This window comes from Manis pentadactyla, chromosome 8, assembly GCF_030020395.1.
Source record: "Manis pentadactyla isolate mManPen7 chromosome 8, mManPen7.hap1, whole genome shotgun sequence".
In the NCBI taxonomy this organism is placed as follows: domain Eukaryota; kingdom Metazoa; phylum Chordata; class Mammalia; order Pholidota; family Manidae; genus Manis; species Manis pentadactyla.
The window spans coordinates 37263219-37286284 of record NC_080026.1 but is presented as its reverse complement, the minus strand read 5'-3'; the positions used below and the strand labels follow the sequence as shown (position 1 = coordinate 37286284).

Below are 23066 nucleotides of genomic sequence, written 5' to 3'. Positions count from 1 at the left end.
ATGAAGTAACAATCTTTCATATTTTAACAACTCAAATTAGACTATCACAGAGACTTCATTGCAAGTTACACATAAAATATCTTTGATTGGAAATCAGTGTTAACAGTCCATTTCAGTATACGTCATCAAAAGAAAAATATGTTATCTTAAAGGTAAAAGTGTATCAGTGTTAGCTTCAAGGCTGGTAAATCATGACTGGCAAAAAGGATATTTATTTCTGTATAGTAAGAAGGTGTGATACCATGGATACAGAGAGCTAAAGAAAATCTTACAGACCACCTGTCCAATCACCTCCTTACATAAATGAGGGAAATGAGCTCAGAAAAGGGCAAACTCTCAGAGGAGTTCATTTAGCTGTAAAAACTATGCTGCTGGTTACAAAGTTTCTTACATTCCCAATGAACAGAATCACCTTTTCAACAGGTCTTCAGATGGGACTGGGCAGGGAGGATGTCTTGCCCATGAGTTTCAGCCCTGGACAAGTTCACTATGAATTCAGTGTGACCAAAGAAATTGACAGCAAAACATTCTTTGGGGTGAAAGGGTTTATAAACGGCTTGTTCTCCCGGTGGTAGGTCGAGCACTAGCGTCTCTGCCTCCGCCCAGAGCACTGGGCTGAGCTCTCTATATAGCGCAATAATAGCTTATTACCTAAAGGTGTGGAAGTGGCAGCCCAGCAACAGGCCAGTTACATCATCAGGTGGTTTAAGGTCAGTGAGGATCCTGGCCATAGGAGCCCCAACTTCCCCACAGAGGAGAACACATATGTTGGGCAGAAGGCTCAGGACGTAGAAAGGCCCCTAGGACGTGGAACAATGGAATACATCCAACCAGGTAAAACTCAGCTGAAGTCGATGCAGGCCCAGCACTCTAGGGAAAAACTACTGTGCAGAACAAGGAGAGAAGACATGGCAAGAGAAGATTCAGGGGTTGTAGACATGCACACGAATAGGAGCCTCAAGTAGCCTCAGTACGTGTGTGCTGAATGAGTGTGACCACACACCTGCTCCACTTTAAAAGTTGTAAAATATGTGCAGAGGGACACGATTTTGCTCTGCCCTTCATTGCTCAAGTGGGACCAGAAATGATGTTTGACTGGATTCCACATCCACAGGACATCTGAAGAAATGAGATCACTTAGGGAGAAGAATCAGGATGGTGCAGGGGCTTGAACCATGTCTTATAAAGCAACAGCAGAAGAGAAGAGAAGTCTTGGAGGGGATATGTAAGTTGTCCTTAGATGAGACAACTTCCCTCCTTGGGCAAGAGGAATTAAATAGCTTTACGTGGCCTTGGAATACAGAACTAGCACTGGAGGTCTCCCAATGTCGGCAGATGGGGGCTGAAAGTGACCTTGATGTTCTCTTCCAGCAAAGAGAGCCTGAGATTCCATGCTTTGTCAAAATGGAAAAGCCATATTGTGAGAATATCTAGCTATACTAACATAAAGGAACAAACAAAAGTTTCTGTATAAACAAGAAAAAATGACTCTAGGGACCACTGTGACAATGTCCTGGGATTCTTCTAAGCCCCCCTGTTAGCCAAGGAGTTGTCCCCCTCCTGGGACATAACTGAGAGGGGGGTGGGGCTCCAGAAAAGAGGAATAGAACGTTTGCATAAGAATCTGAGGAAAGCAGCCAGTCAAAGATGAATAAGAGACTGAGGGCTCAGGGGGGACTTTGCCCAGGTGAGGTCAGGGGTTAGAGAGCATGCTCCAGTTTCAGAGCCAGAGACGCAGGATAATCACCATGAACATAGTGGAGAAGACATGGGCTCTGGGTCTCCCACACAGGGATGAAACCTCAAGGCAGGGTGCGACTAGGACTGGTCCTGAGTTGGTCTACTGCCCCGATGCCTGGGAGGGGAAAGACCATGCAGTTGGTCCTCTGGGGTCAGATGGAGGGAACTCTTGGAGGATGTGCTTCCTACACCTACAGCCCTGCTGAAATTAGGGCCCTAGGAAAGCGGTTGATGAGTCTTGCCACAGTCCCACAGGAAGCAGGGGACACTGGAGGATGATCTGTGCCACCTGTGGGGGCTGGAAGGAGGAGGAGGGGAAGACAACCAGAAGCACTCCAGGGGTTTCTCTGACTCCTCAACAGGGAGGGGTGACAGGATGCTGACCAAGCTGCACAGGGAGCTTGGTGATCCGTGTCAGCAATAAAGTCATCCGAGGGGCAGAAAGGAAGATCTCTAAGCACTTGGGGCTGATGGAGGTAATATCCCATGCTCTGCATGCCTATGAGACATGAAGAGAGCGCAGCACCCAGGAGTAACACTCCTGGTACTCTTCCCACAAGCTGGATGAAAAGAACTGCCTCAGCTTACCTAAAGGGAATAATCCTTAAGATTCTGCAATTCAGTTCAAGAAGGAAGAAAAAGGTGACACTTATTGTGCCACACCCTATGCTAGCATTTAAAAATATAACCTTTTAAAATGCATTTGCATATTATTCCCATCTTATAGACAAGGTAACTTAGGCTCACAAGATTTGATAAACTTAGTTTATCAAGTTAATGACGAGAGCAAGATTTGAACACCCAGGTCTCAAGAGTTCAGACTCTGCACTTGTTTCTACCATGCTGCCTCAACTTTGGGAAAATTTCAAAGTACTGAAGTCCAGAACCAGAAAGGCTCATCTCTACTTCTCTGGCTAAGAGGTAAAGGCAATCCCACCTGTCTTTGTCAAGAAGTTCATACTCATGTGATAGCTATCCCAAGAGATATGTGTTTTAATATTTAGACTCTTGGAGTGGCAGAAGGGAGCTAAAATGGAGGAAATGAGTGAAATAGGGGGTTACTGATGGTGCTAGAATCAGGGGGGACAGGGAAGGGAGGCTGGCCATGACACCAGCCCACAGGTTTCACCTCCACTTCTGCAAAAGGAGCTGGGGGTCAGGTTCACAGCAAGATATTCTTTAAGCAATAGTCTGTCCTCTGGCAGAGCCAATTGGTGACCTTCTAAGGCATCCAGAGGAAAAAAGGCAACTGACACCATATCCAGAGCTGTCCTCAGGGTGAACACCCAGATTTAATTCAGCGGTAATGAGTAATGTCGATGTTTTGCTGGTCTTTGGAATTTATAATGACCCTGCAGGGGACAGCTGCCCTCAAAATGCCATCTATCTTTCTGCTGGTGCTGACTAAACTCTCCCTGCCTCCCACTTCCCCAAACAGCTCTAATTTCTCTGTGTTGAAAAGCCGACAAGTAAATGAAAACCTTAAGAAGTGAGCTGGTAGCCCCACTTAATGAATGTTTTATCACCTTCAAAAGTTCACATATGAGGCCAAATTATCACGAAATTTATTTTTGAAAAGAGTTAAAAAGCATTTGATCAAAGTGAAGGAAATAAATTAACAGGTGTTTCCTGCACATACCATAAAAACTTCAGTCTTACAGGAGCATGCTACTTCTATGCAGAGGATCACAGGTGGTTTAAAGGGTTTATGTGTCTGTCATAGGCTTAATGTGAATTCAAATATAGGTGGCAATCACTAAAGAAAACTAAATATACTAAGACATATAATCAGAGGAGAAAATGCAAAAATTATAAATTTTCAAGTTGTTACTATTGGGATTTCTTTGGAAAAAGCTCTTATCTTGGGTGTTAAAAAAAGAAAAAGACAACTATGGATTAGTTAACTCTGCCTACAAGTCATTAAACAGCATTGCACAGCAGTGCTGATTTAGAAATAAGGTATGCTGATTTTTGTACTGATAGAATAACTGCAGAATAGAAAGGATGCAAGATAGGTGAGTGTAATCCTGGGCTTTGCCGTTTCTTGGTTTATCAGTATTAATAATAAAGGGTGACTTCAAAACAAAATGACTCCCTTAGTGGATAGGTAGGGCACAATTCCCTGCTGAGGGAGAATGGACGATGGATGTGTTTTGTGACTATCCTCTGGGTTTAACGTCACTCCAGCAGTGCCCCTCTTCCCATTCTGAACCTCTGTATCCACATGCAGAGTCTAGGGCCTGGGAGAATTAGTAAATGCTGCAGGGTCACCCAGTGAGTTCTGCCCAACAGGAATTCAATGGAAACTACCCCATGCTGTCCCTGCCCTCCATGAGCCCACACTCTCCTGAGGGATGATGGGGCATTTGTTTTCTTTTGGAACTTAAATCCCAGATACAGGAAATGTGAATTCACAAAATCACATGCTGGGGAATATATTCCTTCACCAGTTTCATGCCCCACATTGCTGGTGCACTACCTTGTGAAAATTGCTTCTTATTCCTTGGGAAGGATTCATGTACATTTTCCACTGTTAAATTAGCCCCAGCACTGTGAGATACAAACTCGCTTCCCAAATGGAATCACCTTGATCTGAGATGCACAGGGGCTTCTACAGCCTTTCTCCACTTCCTTGGTATCCTTACAGGTGCCTCCTGAATGATGCCTGAGGGATGTAGGGAAGGGAGGGGAATGGTGACAAATGTTTGCAGGCTGACTTGATGATGGTAGACCATAACAATCACTTGGTTATTTTTTTAACCACTAAGACCAATCACATCTCATTTACTATTTTTTATGGACCCTTTCTGTTTAGTTCTCTGATGAAACAGTGCCAGTGATGCTTCCAGAAAAAGTGGGACACTTTATGAATGGCTGGTGTGGGGGACTATCTTGGCTATGTACAAGTTTGCAGCTCAGTGCAACGTGATTTGTCTCAGCTGGTTATGTGCGCAGAGCAGCTGGCAGCAGGTACCCAAATAGCTGCAGAGAGAAGTTGAAATGGCCCGTTGCCTGCTGAGAGAGCAGGAGAATTGCTTTAAGGACTCCCTGAAGCACAGCTTCCAGAAGTGAAGGGACACCGGTAGGGAGGCAGAGCAACAGTGGCAGCTGACAGCCTTGCTGGCAAGCAGTTGGGGAAAACATAAATTGGCCATTCAGAGGAAAGGTCTGGGGACCAAATCAGGGTCTAGGAGATGGAGCAGCAAATGGTGACAAGCTCTTTGGACAGCCTCAAAGGAGAGGCTGTGTGAGAAGAAAAGACCCATCCTCCAGTTCCTTCCTGCAAAGCTGAAAATGAAAGGCACCAGCACAGAGGCCAGTCTTGGCCAACTGGAACCTGGCTTCCTGGAAGCCTGCCTTTTGAAATGATTACAGACCCAGGTACAACATTTTGTCCACCATCCCCCACCCTAACATCTCTCTTCCCTATACTTCCACTTTGGCCAGTGGGCAGCAAATCCCTGAGCACCAACAAATCAAGTGAGCCTAAAACACCAAAAGATTAATATAAGGTGACTGACTGATTCATTATGTAGAAGGAAAGGACAAATGCAAATGGACTGAAAGAACTCTATCACATTGAGGTTTTGAAATCCCAACTCAGGAGCGACAAGGATCCAGAGAAATCAGAGAAAAGAAATGTGGTGAGAAAGAGGGGCAAGAGACCCTGTCCATCTGCCATCTCCTCAGTGATGAGAAGCATTAAAGGCACTGGGTAGAAAGTGAAATATGAGGATCAAAAAGAAAGAAAACAGTCCAGAAATCTGGAAGCAAATGGCCCATAGTCCTCAACTCATCTGTGTGACTAACCAAAAGAATGCCCCTACTCCGGATGCCTGCACAGCTTTGGGGCGGGGGCGGGCATGCGACACATATGGGTGTGGGCTGTGTCTATGTTTGCCTTCCCATAAGTGATGCCAAGGCGTGCCAAGGGGATGCAGGGGCAGGAAGGACAAAGAACTCTTTCTAGCTCTTCAAATGTTGTCATTTTATAACAGGTGAATGTGGATAAGAAATTAATTTTTAAACAGTCCAAACTTTAATCTGTTCATTATATATTTGCTCCTAGATTGCACCTTACTAAAAATATTATTGAAAAAGTCTTTTGGAATTGTTTGCTGAGCTAGTTTAAGATCTATATAGCATGATCAGATAAGTATCTTTTCATATTTTTCTCCCAAAATGTCTTACCAGTGAATTAACCAAATTTACATATGGCTGGCATCAAGACGTTGTGATATAACTTTTATAATACCATTATTATATTCAATATGTACTCATTATGGCATTATAATAATTACTTAATAATGAGCATGGTTTAGATTCTTTCTGATGATCTATGAAGCTCTCACAGCTTTGTGATGAAGCCCTTGGGACCAGTTTTTGGACACCAAGAATAGGGCCAGGCCATAAGGGGGGTCTGCACTTAAAAAATTTACAGTCATTCTAGGAAATTCCCAGATACTACATTTGAAGGAGAAAACCTGTTTATTTTATTTGTCTCTCTTTCATAAAACTAGACCACAGGGAGATTTTTGGTTATTTGAATTTCTGAGGAACTATTTTATCTTCCAGGCTTAGAAACACTGGCACATAGTAAACTACCTGCCTATGGCTGCTTCTCATTTTAAGCTGGAATTACCTACAGAGTTCCTTCCCCCAAGTTACTGCACTGTATGGGAGGCAGTCTCCTCTGAGTGACTTCATGATCATTTTGGTATTTTATGAGATTACCAAAACCAATCTGACTTTGGCTCTAGGCACCTAAAAAAAAAAAAAAAAGGCAATATTGATGTCACAGAAAAAGATGCCTTTAGTGTTTCTAAGAAAGCTCCTATGGATGTGACTACAAATGAGACAAAAGTGAAGGAGGGCCTCGGTCCTGAGGAAAAAAAAGACCCGAGTTGCCAGACTGATCACGTTCTTACAGTAATTTTAAAAGCATTTCTTTTTTCTTCTTTAGACATACTAACCTCTCAAAACAGACAGGCATATTTTACAAGCCATACCTTCTTTAAAAGCACAGGGGAACCTGCTTCCCAGAAGAGCCCGCTCTGCCATGCCAGCTGAGCACTTGTACGCGTGGGCCTCCACGAGGGGAGGGCCTGTACGAGGGGGAGCCACTCCACGCGGGGCGCGCTGCCATGGCTCTGACATTTAGAAAGTTAAGTTCACAGATAAAAACAAAGACACATTTCAGATAGTTCTGAAGGAGAAGTGATTATAATTGCTCAAACTAATGCTGTAGAGATTCTTATACCCATGGAAGCTTGTATTTATAATCTCTCCTCCCACATTCAAATCTTTAAGTCCCCAAATCCACTGTAGTGCTTGGTCACACTGGGAAAAACTTTATTTCCCACTCTCAAATTATCAAGACTCTAGGGTTAGGGTTGATCTGAATGCTAATGAATCAGATTACCCTCAAAAGGCTGATCTCTGAAATCAGATTTAAGTGGATGTCTTCCAACACTTCATAGTGTTAGGGTGGCCATAGGACTAACTCAGCATCTAAGGGCAGTAACTATACAGCAAGGACATTTTTTCTGGACCACATGCTGGAACTACTACTTTTTTCCCCAAGGCTGTGTACCATCTTCTCCAGGCAAACTATTAGAGTTTATAAAATGTTGTGGCTCAGTAGCTGGCTCTGCTCATCAATCATACTGCTTTTTGAATCACAGCTTATAATTTTTACTCATGACACTTAAGGTAAAGTTACTTAGATGCTTCCTATCTAGGAAAACTCAGACACCCACTGTGCAAAAAGAACCAAGATTCGGGGTTTTGTTTGCCAGTTACACTGATGACATATTGGCTTAATCATATTTTGCAGAGTAAGAATTAAAATTCTTAATTGGCTGTAACTAAGCAAACTGAGGCCTTTTGATTAATCAAGTCAGCAAGCTTTCAGTTTCTGACATCAAAATTTATCCTCTCTGGAAAAAAAGCCACGACCATGGCTACATGACATTAAGCCAACACACAATTAACAACACTTTGTTCTAATTATCTTTGGACACAATTAATGTTGGCTCTATGGTTCATTTTTCTTCTTTGATAGCTCTTTGAATATTTATGGAAATTAGTCCTTGATGCATTGGCCTTCTCTAAGATCTGGGGTTTTCTTACAGGCTCCCACACAAATCCGAGCCAGGCAAAGGAATGTATTTTTGCAGATTAATTCTTGACATATTGGCTTTTTCTAACATCTGAGATGTTACTAACAAGCTTCCAACCACATCTGGCACCAGCGATGCAATGCAGTCACAGGTCGCAGAACACATTAGTGTACTACCTCACCCTGAGGCCATTTTCTTCCCCATCAGCAGTTGGTCACAATGGATAAAAGGCTCTCTTGACTAAACAAGCCTCCAGGAGTTGGAAGGCCAAAAGGGCTGCTATAAAACAGAGATGTAGAAGCTATCAAAACCGAAGGTAAGAGGAATCCTCAGCTGCCCACTGCTGGGAAAACTTCAGTGCAGACAAGTTCATTTCTCACACCTCAATAGTAAAGAGACAGGGAGAAGAGCAAGTGTTGTCCAAAGGCTTCTGGCGATCTGTACAACTTCAGTTCAGGAATGCATGTTTTCCTGTACTCCAAAGAAGCTGTTTCCGAAGTCAGTGGGCACCTACGCTTGGACGCCATAAAGATTTCCTCCATGGCTCAGGACTGTGCACCACCACTTGGCATGTTTGTTTGTTTTGTTATTTTATGCTGTAAACATGGGCTGAAGCCCAGGAGGATCTGCATCTCCAGGGTACTGTGGAAATTCAAACAGCTGTTAAGAACATCTCTAGACAGATTAGAGGTTTGATTAGACCACTTCATGAATTTAAAAGATAAACATTATTAGCTCTTGATATATATGTGTTGGACAGATGGGGAGCTCCATGCATGTGTACATCTAAGACAGGATAAGACTTTTGTCTAATTTCTGGGCATATGAACCCTAGGCTCCAAGCAGTCCTGATGGCTCCTTGAGGTTATTCCAAGCTTTTCTGCTTTTATCCAGGTAACTCCCTCTGACTTCCTTTAGTGTTGCCAAGAAAATGTGCATGAAGTCTCAAAGACTCCGTTCCAATGGCACCTTCTTATTTCTTTGCCTTCTCCTGAAAAAATCCAGTTAGATATCTGTACCTAGGTGCTCCATTGACTCTTGCACATGCTTTTTAGTTTTTTGAAATTTTAATATATATTATCTTCATTATTTAAACTAGTATATTTTTATCTTCCTTCCAACAATGTGAGTTTCTCAAGAGCAGAGAAAATGCTCCATGGATCTTTGTAATTCAAGCATCCAGTAGCATCCCAGGCTTAGAGAAGAAAAAGAAGGGAGAATGGAAAGGGTGGGACAAAGGGGAAGAAAAGAGGAGGGTGGGAGGGAGGAGGAAGAGGAAGGGATGGGGGAAAAGAAAGGAGAAGATACCACAGAGGAAAAAGAAAAGACAATATTTAAGGAGCAGCCTATCTTTCTGACATTTAAATAACTAAACACAAGAACTTTGCCAAATCATGGAACTGATGAGACTATCAGTTGAGATGTCCCAATGGCCAAGATGTGTACACATGCCAGTGACATCCCTTCCTGGAGCCTGGGAGTTTTAGTAGAACTGCTAGGAGGGAGAACTACTTTCTCAGGGGTGCTGATCAGTGGGATATGATGTGGAAGCTTCTGGTTGCCACCTTTGCCAGAGCATGGTGAGAGCCTGCCTAAGAATGAAAACAATTTAGAGGAGAGCAGAGCTGAGAGATGGAGAAAGCTCCGTGATGTGGTCTGAATGCTTGCATGAACCCATGCCTTCATCCACTGTTACACCTCAGTTGCTAGTTTCATGACAATGCTTTCTAAGTTGGACTGAGTAGAGCCTCTAAGACTTTTTGAAAATAGGGATCATAAACAGAATACCTTGAAAGAACAGCAGGATTGCCCACAATGTAAACTTTTCCCAATAATTTAGATGTTTGAAACTATTTTCAGCAGCCCATGGATCCCCCTATCATGTACCCTATACTGAGCAACAATGGTGGCTCCTGAGGGGGTAGGTCAGATGCTTTTCCCTAACTGTGCTGCACCCATCACAGTCATTCTGCAATTCTGAACTCTGTAGAGCCACTGACTCTTAAAAGGGTATGAAGAAATCTGTCTACTTGCATAACATTTTTAAAAGAATGGTCACTATTAAATATTACATTAAAATATGTGTGTATAAAGGCTTATGTACCAGTATCTCATCACATTATAACAATGAAGAAGTGTCAACAACCTAAGTAACCAACAGAAAGGGATTAACACAAATGGTACTCACATTCATTTGATACATTTCTACACAATCATTAAATCTTATTTTAAGGAACACTGAATAACACGGGGAAATAACTTTGACATATGACATGAAAGAACAAGTGATATTTTTATGATTTGCTGATTTGATTAAGTACAAGGAAGGCAGGGGGTAGGGGAAGACTGGAAATATACATGCCAAAATGTCAATAGCAGTTATTTCTGACTGGTGCAATTACAATTTCTCTATTCTTATATTTTCCCAATTTTTTATATGACTATTTACTGCTTTTATAATCAGAAAACTGCTAATACAAAGTTATATACTTACACAGGATAGGATTTTTTTATTTTTGAAACATCAAGCCCCTTTACCAAAGAGTTTTGTTTCTAATCCTAGCTTAGTGATTGTTGCTAGGTGACCCACAGTTGGATACAAATTAATCAGGAGAAAGACAGATACCAGATGCCATAAACAGGCATGTCTGGAGTTACCTGTCAGCAAACTGTCACAGAATCTAAAGATTAGAAGGAAACAGTTAAGGATTTTTCTCCTCAAACTACTGCCAGCATGCTGCTTTATAGCTTTCTAAATTTCTTTTTACACTGTCTTAGGACAGGAAAGGATAAAAGTGAGAGGAAGAACAAAGTTAGAACTTAAAGCCAAGCAGGAATGCTGAGAGATTAGACTTTCTCATCTGCAAGGACTCAAAGCCAAACCTAGGTGTGTCATACCCACAGCCACATCAGGGGGGCCATCAAATGCAGGTGAGAAGCTGTTTTAGAGCATTTTTGGTTACAAGCTCTCCTTCAGCTCAGAAGCTCTTTGGCATTGGCACACGGGAGAAGAGCTTCTGCATCTAAGTTTGAAGGCTCAGTGAATCTCAAGAGGGGGCAAAGAAAAGTTACATTAAAAAATGGTTGAAAAAAAAGAAAGGGGGCATTATGATTAGCATATATAATGGGGGGGCACGGGGAGGGCTGTGCAACACAGAGAAGACAAGTAGTGATTCTACAGCATCTTACTGTAGACAGTGACTGTAATGGGGATTGTTGGGGAGACTTGGTGAAGGGGGGAACTTAGTAAACATAATGTTCCTCATGTAGTTGTAGATTAATGATAGCAAAATAAAAATTGAAAAAAATTAAAAAAATTAAAAAAAACTACCAAAGGTATCAAACTACAAAAAAAAAAAAAAAGTGGTTGAGACCAGTGAAAGCTTGTCGGTATGAGAGTAAACTAGATTTAAGGTGCTTGAAGAGCTCTAAATATCACTCTAAAACTGTATCCATGGTTTGCAATCCTGGCTGTGCATCTGAATCACCCTCAGGGATTTATAAAAATACAGATATTTATTCTCCTTCTTAGACTTAAAAAGTTGGAATTTCCTGGGTTGTCATCTAGACATCTGCACTTTTCGAAGCTCTGTTTCTGCATGGGTTTCATCCCTCTTGTCTGCTTACAGACCTCACTTGTACATTTATATTTTTCCCTCCTTCATCACGGGTTTCAGCCCTTCCATGGGATCATTCCCACTGTGCACTAGCATGCCCTAATGTCACCTGGTTTTGTCTTTCTAAAGAGCTTCTCTTGTGCTATGTCATTCTTCAGCTATGACTCTGTTCATGTCAGCTCTCCCTCACAGGAAAAGTTCTCAAAAGAGTAGTCTGTACATGCTGTCTTCACTTCCTTGCCTTCCTACCCACTCCAATCAAAAGCTGTTATCAAGCTTTTGGCTAATCCACCTTTTCCAGAAACAGTGAAGAGTTCTGTGTTCACCTTTCTCATTCTCTCTGCAGTATTCAAGAAGACTGCCCTTGAAAAGCTTTCTTTGTAGGCTCCTCTGACATTTCACCTTTCATTTTCCTCCAACCTCACTAACTGCTCTTTCCCAGGCTCACTGGCTGCCTCCTCTTCCTCTTTCTCTTCCTGACCTCTCATGGAGGGGCACTAATGGGGGTCCATCGTCTGTCTTCCTAAGGTCCACATTTGCCCTTTTTTGATGTGACCTTATTGAATCCCACCATGTAGAATGTCATCTTTATGCTAATGACTCTCAAATCTGTATCTCTAGCTGTGACCTTAGCCTAGGACATCCCACCGCCTACCGAACATCACCACTGAAATGTCTGCTAGGAATCTGAACTTAACGTGGACAAAAGAAACTAATGATTGCACGGTCCTTTCCCCAAGTCACCTCTTCTCTAAGCCTTGCCTTTTTTGGAAATTTGGTACAACCCCCAACTCAACTGCTAAGGCCAAAAAACCCAAGTCACTCTGGATCCTCACTTTCTCTTATATTCCACATTCAATCCTTCAGTAATTCCAATAGGATTTACTTCTAGAATATAATCCTATTTGACCATTTCTTACTAGCATAGCATAGTGGAGCCATACTGGAGTTCAAGTTCTGAGTCTTACACTTACTGACTACATGACCTTGGGGCAAGTTACCCAACATTTCTAGGTTTCCTTGTCTGTAAAATGGGGATAACAATCCTCTCTACCTCACCCTGCAGGTTGTTATGAATAGTGTGTGTGTGCATATGTGTGTGCGTGTGTGTGTGTGTGAGTGTGTGTTCCCTACAGGTCTGATGATATTACCATATAATAGTATTACTATTTTCTGTTAGTCACTGGTACCCACCCTACACCAGTCTACTATGTATCTGTCATCTGAAACAACGTCTCACCTAGTCTTCCTATCTCTACCTCTGTCCTGCTATTAGTCTACAAGCAGCAAGAGTTGTCTTTCTAAAGCTCAAGTCAGATCATGTTACTTTCCTAGTTAAAAATCTCTAATGGCTTCCCTTTAAATTTATAAATTCAGAGTCTTTACTGTGATCATGGCCCATAAGGCTTTAAAGAATCTGGCCCCTTTCTACCTCTGAATTCATTATCCTCCAATTTTTAACCTTATGTCCTACGTCCCAGGACAAAGTTCTTTCTTTTGTTCCTCTAACTTGGCCACACTTTCTACCAGACTGAAGCTTTCACACTTGGCAGTTACTTCTGGTTCTTCTTCCAGGTCCTCACACAGCTCTCTCTGTTGTATTATAATATTGCACCCAAATGGTCCAGTATCAGAGGTCATCAGTACTTCTGTTTCCATCTCACACTCTCTCCACTACTATATCACCTTTTCTTTTCTTATTCAGAGGTACTTTCTATTTGTTTCTCTGCTTACTTATTTTTTATTTTATTTAAGTGTGTAGTTTCTGTCTCTGTTTACTGTGGTTTTACAGCATAAAAACTGATATAAGCCCAGGATCTGACCCATAGAAAATATTCAATAAATATCTATTGACTATGAACTCAACATGTAATTGTCATGTGTTTGCAAGTTTGAGAATTCTATTTTAAACTACCTCATCTTAAACAGAAGTTACTAATCAACAAAAATGCTTGTTTAGCACATCAATTGTCATACTTTCACTGAAAGGTATAACTGAGTAGAAAAAGCTTATTTATTTTAATGGATTAAATTGCCAAATTTTTCTGCACAATATAAATTTTTCATATAAGAAGCCAAGTTCTTCTGACCTCAGGGCAGTAACTGAGGCATCAGCATTTACCTGGAGGCTCAGAACTCCCAAGAGGTGGCAGCCTGTGCACCCCGGCTAGAGTCTGGGAGTCAGAGATGCTACGGAAGTGGAGTGAGCAGAGGGGATGTCCAGCTTGATTTCTAGTTGGGGTGAAGCTGGTCAATGAGTGGGAAGAAAGGGTGGGTAGGAATGCAAGGAAGGGGGTCTGAAGATAAGCAAATCATGCATTTCAAGGAGCCTGCCGTATGCAAGCCCAGCGACTGAGGCCAAAGCCCAGGAGTAGAGAACAGGGAAGACACCAGGTCAGGTCAGTGGATTGTGGAAGCCCAGTCTAGGAAGATCCCTTGAATTAGTGGTCTGGAATGGGGCAGGAGAGAGGCCCCTTTGATAGAAGGGGCCTGTGACATGGCAGTGCAATTGATAAAAGTGAGATTTATTCTAAGTTGAGTAAGTAGTCTCTTAAACACCTGTCTTGAAAACGCAATTTTTTAAAAAACAGAAAACACTACATCTGGCACTTAAAAGTTACAGAAAAGTGTAATTGGCATCTAGATTACTTATGTGGTCCTTATGGCATAGATATAAAATACACCAAATGATTTTTCCACCAGACAACAGGACCTAAATTAATAATTTATAATTTTATAATTAGGCCCAAGGAAAGTAGGTCCTGGGCAGTGAGGGTAAATGGCCTACTCTTTACCATGAACCACTGAAAAGTGCTGGAACCAAGACACTGAGTAGAGAAAACAACTGCTGGGGAAAAAGTGTGCGTGCGTGCGTGTGTGTGTAATTATTCTTTTGACTGCTAGCCCTAGAGTTGTTTTTGGAAGGTAAATGTCTTATGTAGCAAAATACCTTGGTGAATGCTGGGAATGGTATGGAATGAGTGGGGTGCAGAGACCTAAGGAGCTCTGCATAATAAATAATGGGGAACTTGGCTGTGCACCAGGGAGCAAGCAGGAAAGAGCTGACATGTGCTGTGCCAGAAGGCTGAGGACTGAGTTTGAGAAAGGCACGACTGAGAAGTGCCCTGCCACTGAAGGACATGCAGGAAACAGCTATCGAAAGACCAAGTTCAAAGACCTTAGCCTTTAGAATAGTCTGCCATGAGGTATCCTTTGTGGCTATCTATCCCCATATCCTTTGTGGGGTTAGCTTTTGGAAAATTGGGTAAAGGGGACTCTGTTTCACATGAGATTGATTTTGAAAGGAAAATAAAGAGGGATTGAAAATCAAGTGGGGTAGGACTCAGCCCCAGGAGGGGCCGCAAGAGGGAACAGCTCTGGGCTGGGGGTGGGAGCACTCAAGTTCCCTGAAGCTGGAGGATATCATGCTTGGACAATGTGTACTTAATTTGCAAGGTCATGGATTGCTCAGTTACACTCTAGGTTGTTTTTTCATATGGTTGTGATATTAATCAAGAACATAATATTAGAAGTCAGCTCTGCATCTCTTCTCCTTTCCACACCTTCTCGGGACCTCTTGGGGAAGTAGTACTTAAGGTGGGCTGCTTCTCATCACCCTGAAATCATTCTTCTCTGCTTTCTACAACATGAGGGGCCAAGAAATTAGGGTACACAAATATGGGTATTTAAAAGACACACTGATGGGAAATACTTTTTCTCTAAAATCTTGCTGTACAACATCAAATTTTGCCAAAGTAATTTTGAAACATTATATTTAATTCCTCTACAAACTTCCATAGGACATTTTATTAAAGTGTATAAATCTGTATGTGGGGTCTGTGATCAGCTCTGATTGAAGTCTGACAAAATAAGCCCTCTATTTTTTCACAATAATTACTAACTTAAGCAAAGGGTCCTACACAGAGAACGCATACAGCAAATTTTTAGAAATACAATTAAGTAACATAAGAAATTCATATGAAAGTTGGATGAGACGTGTGTGTGTGTGTGTGTGTGTGTGTGTGTGTGTATCTATCTATAGAGAGAGAGAGAGAGAAAAATGAGGGTCTCTTTTTATTATCTGTTCAAATAGACAATAGTGAGATTGAAGAGCAAGGAGAGAATTCACTTAATATTGAACAAAACAGTAACACTGACTAGAATAAATTAATTTAGAAAATAAAATATTTATGAATTAAAATTGTGGGAATTAATGGCATTAGTGATATCATCTATTGCATCCAACTAGTGCTGGATGCAAGAATTGTTTGTTGACTGAAGTGTAAAGACTGAAAGAAAAAAAAATGTACATATACATATATATATACTGCTCTCTTTTCCTCAGTGAAGATTTAAGAAACATTTGCTCCAAATATATTTTTAAATACCTCTCAGCTTGATTAAATAAAACATCTTTTACAAAGTTGTCTTTATGACAATTAGATGAACTAAGAGCAATTGCCCCTGTAATTATTAACAAAACTAACCATGTAAGTACATGGTTCTAGGAAATAAGAAATTGTAAGATCCACTTATTCCTACTAATAAAACCAGTTAATTCAACCTCAAGACAAAGCTATGAGATCCTCAAAAGCTCTCAGATGGCAACCTCAGTGTCCCCTGAGCATGCTTCCCACCTTTCACAGCGACCATCTTAAAAGTGACAAAAGGACCAGCACCTCTGGGGAGCAGGGGTGATTCCTGGCTGTTTGCCCACTGGGAGCAGCAAAGGTTCCCTAAGGTGACCCCTCTTCTGCCCCATGTTTGACATCACTGCTTAACCTGTCTACCCTCACTCACTCCTGAATGGAGAAGCTGAATTCCTTCATTCATACTTCCTCTGTTAATCATTGTATCTGACAAATAGGAAATAAAATGAGTGAAGGAAAGGCAGGAGCCTTGGAATAGATGGATAGAAGAAACTTTGTGCCAGACACCATTGTTCAAATAGTAACTCATTTAATCCCCACTACTTCCCTGTAAGGTTAATTTCTAGTACTGTCCCTGCTTTTGCAGTTGAGGAAACAGAAGCACAAAGAACCTAATGAACCTTCTCAAGGTTTCAAAAGTATAAAGTAGTAGAACTGGGTTTTAAACAAAACCCTGGGAATCTGGCTGCAAAGTCATAGCTTAACCTTTTTGCTGAGGAAATGACAGTACAAAGGTATGCTCGCTACACACAACACAGTCAATTCAAGGCAGGATTTGTAGTAACCAGGCACAGGGAACAGGACTTCCCCATTACTGACATTTTCAGGATTCTGTAGACTCTATCATAGTAGAACTACATATTTTGATGTTGGTTGAATGTCCCTTGTGTGGGACCCCTGGAAGGTTAGCTTGAACCCTGCCTCCATTTTGTGTCCCCCATCTTGAATAACTATGTGCCTTCATTTTGTGTCCGCCATCTTGAATAGCTGTGTCCCCTACAAGACCCCTGCCTCCATTTTGTGTCTTCCATTTTGAATAACTATGTCCCTCCATTTTGTTTTGTGTCCCCCATTTTGAGTTTCCCGCTCAAGTCACGCCCATTCCCTCGGAAACCTTGCCCAGCAACCCTCTTCAGCCAATCAGCTAAGGTCACAATAGACCACCACGCCCCTTGGAAAGCCCCTAACTGTTCCAAAAGTATAAAAGCGAAAAGAGAACTTTGTTCAGGGTCTCAGACCGAGTCCTGTGTTTTGACGGGCCGCTGGGATCCTAGTTCGAACTAGCAATAAAGACCTGTTTTGCTCTTACATCTCGCGATTAAGGCTGGTGACTGCGGCTCCACACGGGGGACTCAAGGAAATGGGGCACAACACCTTGAACCTAGTTTGTTAAGATGAGATGGGCTAACCATAGTCCTTGCTTAAAAGTAATTATGCCCCAGCTCTATACATCAACAGAAAATCCATTGAAAGGAGAGAAGCCAACTCACAGAAAAAGACATCTTTGATGAGTCTTGCAGCAGGTGAAAGTTCAATCAAGAACTAATAACTGGAATATTCTTTGAAGACTGTTATAAACATTCAGGAATTAACACCCAAGGTGATGTCAAATGCCACTAAGTAGGAGACCAGTGGTTCGAGGGTTTTGAAGGACTGCAGGCATCCAAAAACCTTAAAGCTCCCTTTAGTTTATCTTCACCTCTACTTTTATGTTCTACATGCTGAATTTCTGCACAGATTTCTTTTTTGAAGAAATGGTTTTATTGATTAAAACTTTCCCTTTTTTTGTAATCACCCTTAAATAGTATTGGGTGTTTTGTTTATTCATCCACTCATTCAGTCATTATGTTAAGTATTGGAAAATAAAGTGAAATAAAACACAGCCTCTTCCATCAATGGCAGTTTTAGGGGTACTGATCGAGTCTGAGCGCTGACCTGAATTTACAATGAATTATTGTCCTTTGTACTCTTTTTAAGGCTGTGCAGTCCCAGTCACTAGGTCCAGACTTTCAGGGATACAAATTTTGAACTTCCTGCTCCTAACTGGCAAAGGTATCACAATGGGAGATACAAGGAGAAAGACGTATAGTCACTCAAAAGCAGTGCCAATAAAAGAAGCAGGGAACTGTTCCTTTCCTCTTTAAACTTGTAGAAATGTTTTCATTTCTTACCTCTAGAGCTTTCAATCTTTCTAACAGCAATTTGGTTTTTTCTTTCCCCTCATCTGCACTGCTGCCTTCACTCCTTGAATCCTCGTCGACTGTCACGTGAAGGTCTTCCAAAGCTTCCTTGTGTTTTCTCTCTTCCTCTGACAGTTTTTCCTGAAACAAGAGGAATTATTGTTTTCAATAATCTCTGCTGAAAAAAAGCAAGAGTGGAAGGCTGAGAAGGGTGGAGTCTCTCCATTGTTTCTGCACGCTTGCTGGGGCTAAGGCAGAGGAGATTTTGCTATACAGATTCTGATTGGTGCTTAGATTAGGGAAGAGAGTAGACATTTTTTAATGAACCCTGGCAGGACAAAGCTATTGGGTCACCACCTCTGAATGTCCTGGTCCTCTGCCCTGTTGGAGAAGTGACTGACCCAAGGAAGCCTTAGGTATAGTCCTGCAGTTAATTCATTTTTATCTGTGCTGTGGAATTCAGCTGTGCTCTAACCTGGGGAAATTCAATCAACCTTGACACCTTGCTTTGTGAACAGATCAGTCCCTCAAAATAGGATCATGGAAGTCACTGGACATGTAAGCATTTAATTAAGGGAAAATAAAATACCATAAAATATGGAAATGACAGTGATTTCAGAAGTCTAAGCTGAAACCAATTAGTTCTTTTGGCTCAATGACACAGTCCCTTTTCTAACACTCCAGGATTTGTAGGATAGCCTTGAGGCAGATGTAAAGTGTTGTTATCTTGTCTTTCTTCTTGGCATAAGCTTCTCACTCAACCTTATCTCTGGCAGCTTCTGGGAAGCTGAGGGGTGTTAATTTGAGCCTCATGATTGGCTCTTGTTTTCAAGAGAAAAAGAAATGTCAAGAGAATATCACATGGAAAAACTCTCATCCATACTGTATATATATATAAAAATGCTTATGCTATATAGACCAGGTGACATCACTCTATCACACTATTCAATTCTAAATGCAACACTTGAGAAACTGTTGTCTTAATATAGCTGGTTGGCAACTCTGGGCTACTTGGATCCTCAATAGTGAGAGACTTCTTTAAAGTTAGCACCAAACTGAGAATATTTGCAAATACAGAAGCACAAAAGATATGCTTTTTTATCTTTGCGCACTTACAAAGTCTACAGTGAAGAATAGTGTAAGTGGGGGAGAAAAAGCAGATTTTTAAACTGTATTCAGAAAGGTGCTTTGGATGTTCCAAAAATACGATTTAACTTGTTGAAAAAAAATGTATGTAAAAATGTGTCTTAATGAATATATACATATGTATAAGTATACATGAATATGTATAAATACCTAGACATATATCTAGAGACCACATAGTAACTTGACCCATGTTAATCTGTTTTATACAGATTTCAACATATAATTTCAACATATAAATTCTCCTTCTCTATATAAAGCACAATTGATAAAGAAGGTGACAGCTCTTCATGAAATCACACCGGGGTCTGAGCACATGCAACATGCAGGTAGTTTACTTCCACAGTGGGGACACGCTCAGCTCAGATAAATGCTGGGTAAGTTTAAAGTACAGATCCTCAGGCCAGGACAAAAATCTGGGTTGTGATAGTAAGGCTTTGATTCTTCAAGGTTTGGTCACTTGTCAGACTTTCATTTTCATGAAAAGAAGCCTGAAGTCTAGAGTTACCAACTCAGCTTTGAAATGAAGAGGCCCTTCTACTTCTCTTCTAAGACTGAGCTGCCTGCCACGAAACACTATTCTGGGGCTGTAAGGCAAGTTGTCTTTAAAAATATGTCTATTTCTCTGCACAAATTATGGTTTTTCATTGCTCTGTTAGCCTGCTGCACTTGTATTCTCTCCCTCTCTGTCTTTACACACACACACGTCTTGCAATAATAACAACTGCACACACATATAATCACCATAACTTCTACAGTTACGTTAAAAAATGGAAAGCCGATGGTGTGGTGAATGGACAAGCCAAAAGACTTTGGAATGGGACAGTCAGATTCCATGTCTATCATTTACCAGCTCGGCAAATGATCTTGGACAAACTACTTCATTTCAGTAACATAGGGTTTGTCTCCTAATGCCTAAATGAAGCTAATGCCAACACATGTGACATACACAAATACCAGTCAGCTCTCCTTATTCACGGTGGTTATGCTCTATATGGTTGTCATGAACACCGAATTTGTGAATACTGCTCCAAAGGGAAATACTGGGTTGGAGTCCTGTAGGCAACATTTTCATCACCATTCAATATAAAACCTTGTTTTATGAGTGTTTCTATTTAAAGACACCTAATTTAATGCATATTGTTGATGCACTTACACTGAGCTAACAGCCAACAGCACTGTAATAGCTCAGGCCTGAACGAAGCTTACCTAGCATCTATTTTCTCCATAAGGCACATCATAGCCTCCTTGCTCCTAGGGACACTAGGCAGGCCTCAGCACTGTGCTGGGGGCCATTTTAAACAGTGAAATCACAAACAAAAAGTGTAAGATATGAAAAACTTGGGACGAAATGGAGCATGAAAAGGATGCATGTTTACAGTATGAGAGCTGGAAGAGTATTGTCTTGTCAGGCCTTAGCTGGGGACACGGGTACCAGGTGCCTCCAAGTTTCCCCTACTCCACAGATGTCCATGACTGACCATGGAAGCACTCCAAGTGCTGATTCTGGGGCTGCAAGTAAATTTTAGGGTACAGGTGAATTCATAAATACAAAATGCACAAATAATGATGCTCAACTGCACACACATACACATTAAACTGTCCAGATATAGTGCCTAAATATTATCATATGAAACAACTGAAAACAACTGGAGATTCTATAGATTATATATCAGTATTCAGATTACATAAAATGCAAGGGTAATTTTACATAATTTGAAGAAAGGGTGATCATTGAGCTCTGGGAGATGTGATTTCATGGAAATGGGACATGATGTATGCTTTGGCGGAGTAATACAACTTCAACAGTGAGAGAGCACAGGGTGGGGTTGGGGGTTAAAGAGAAAACTGAAATGAAGACTGCTGTCAGGAGTAAGTGTTGCCCTTATTGGTTTGTGAGGAATCAAGTTTGATTGCAATGCATAAAAAATTTTTGAGAGAGTAGTTTGGTACAGGATTGGAGAGTAAAAGAAAGAAAAGATTCTTGGAAATGAGACAGAAAAAGTCTGACAATTCATTTGTAATGGAGCACCTCCAAATGTTTATTGAGCAGCAGCTTTTAGCCATTTGCCATTCTAGGTGCTAGAAATATGGCAAACCAGACAGAATTCCTATATTCTATGAACTTATATTCTAACAGTGGGAAACATGACACATTCCAAGTCAAGTCAGTAAGTTATTTAATTGTAGCTACTGGTAAATACCATGAAGAAAACAAAACCTCGAAACATGATGGACAGTGGTATGTTAAGGGAAAATGTTAGAGGTGGAGACAATTCATGTAAGGCTGTCTAAGGAAGTGGCCTTTTGAGCTGAGACCAAATGAGAAGGAAGCAGTCATGCAATGGCCTGAGATAAAGGTTCCTAATAGAATTCCTAATAGAAGGAACAGCAAAGCAAATGCCCGGGGGCAAGGCTCAGCTTGCCTCTATGGTCAGCTGAGGGGAGTCTGTGTGACGGAACGCAATGCCCGTAAGCGTAAGAAAGGAAATGTGATCAGAAAGAGAGTTACAACATGGAGGGTCTTGCAAGGCACAGAAAGGGGTCTGGATTTTATTGTAACCACACTAAAGAAGAACTGGACGTCAAGCAGGGGAGTGATAGGTTCTGATTTACATTTTAGAAACATCACTCTGACTGCGGTAGCAGAGAAGGGCTGTGGAAGAAAGAAGACAGGAGACTAGCTGGGAGGCTTTTATATAGAAAGGAAAAAAATTAGTAATACCTTGAAGGTTTTGGATAAAAACTTACCAAAAGCAGTTCTCATACTGGATGGTAGGTCAGAAGCCTTGGATTAAAAGCCCAGTTTTTACACTTTTGCACCTTGCTGGGCAAATCATTTGACCATTTCAGTTCTCAGTCCTCCCCTCTCCCTCCAGATACAAAAATGAAAGAGTTGGATTAAATGTCTCCTCCAATGCTAATGTTCTAAGCACTTAACTGATACTCAAGACACTATTTCCAAGAAGGAAATGTTGTCAATATGATCAATGGTGACAGAAATGACAAGAGAACATAAAAAAATATGTCTACATTTTATAAGAAGAAGATTGTTAGTGGAGACTTGAAAGCTGTTTGACTAAAGTGTCATGATGGTACCCAAATTGTCAGTGGTTAAGCAAAAAGTGAAAAGAGAAAATAGAGGCAATTTTCTCAGATGTGCATTTGAAAGTATGACAAGGAAGGGAATATAAAGACCTGTAGTCAAGCGGCGTTGCAGAGACAAGTGGAAATCTTTTTTCAAGATATAGACAACCGAGTTGTTTGAAGAACTAAAGAGAGAGGAGCAAAGGTGAGGACGTATGAAGAGATGTCCAAAGCAGACAAGGCAGAGGAGGAAGGGCACTGATGGAAAAGCCAAGGATTTTCAAACGTGGTTCCCTGCAAATATCGCTTCACAGCTGAATCTCCCAGTTAGTATTTCTAAGTCACTAGTTAGTGTCTACTTGGTTCTTAAACAAGGATGTGAGTATAAGTAGGTCATCTGAGAAAGGAAGGAAATGCCAGTAGATGAGTGACTCAGGGAGGAGAAGGCAGCCATCAAAGGGCAAATTACTATGCAGCTGTAGCTAAAGTCATGGGAAACTCAGGAAAATGGCACAAAGCACAGGTCTCAGAGTCACCCTACCCCACAGGTGAGAACTCAGAGTGTTTATGCACCAACCCCATAAGCATCCCTGGTTGTAGGCAGCTGATGGGGTGTCAGTGCCTGGCACTGCCAGCCTGCCCCAGGAAGTAAGGTTTTGCACACCTGTCACATAAAAGTGTCCTCCCACACAGATGCTGATCAGTGGAAGTCACAGGAGCAGGGGTATGGACAGGCCCCTGCCATTG

The 23066-nt window shown here is 41.4% G+C and overlaps 1 protein-coding gene across 14 annotated transcripts in view; it reads right to left on the bottom strand.

The window, feature by feature from the left end:
• NCKAP5 (NCK associated protein 5) overlaps positions 1–23066 on the bottom strand; it is a 1007163-nt gene that overhangs the window by 240470 nt on the left and 743627 nt on the right. For all 14 annotated transcript variants that reach the window (XM_057505668.1, XM_057505671.1, XM_057505672.1 and 11 more), the window contains one exon: positions 18081–18230. In XM_057505668.1, the coding sequence (XP_057361651.1) occupies positions 18081–18230 (150 nt within the window). The remainder of the gene's footprint in view (positions 1–18080; positions 18231–23066) is intronic.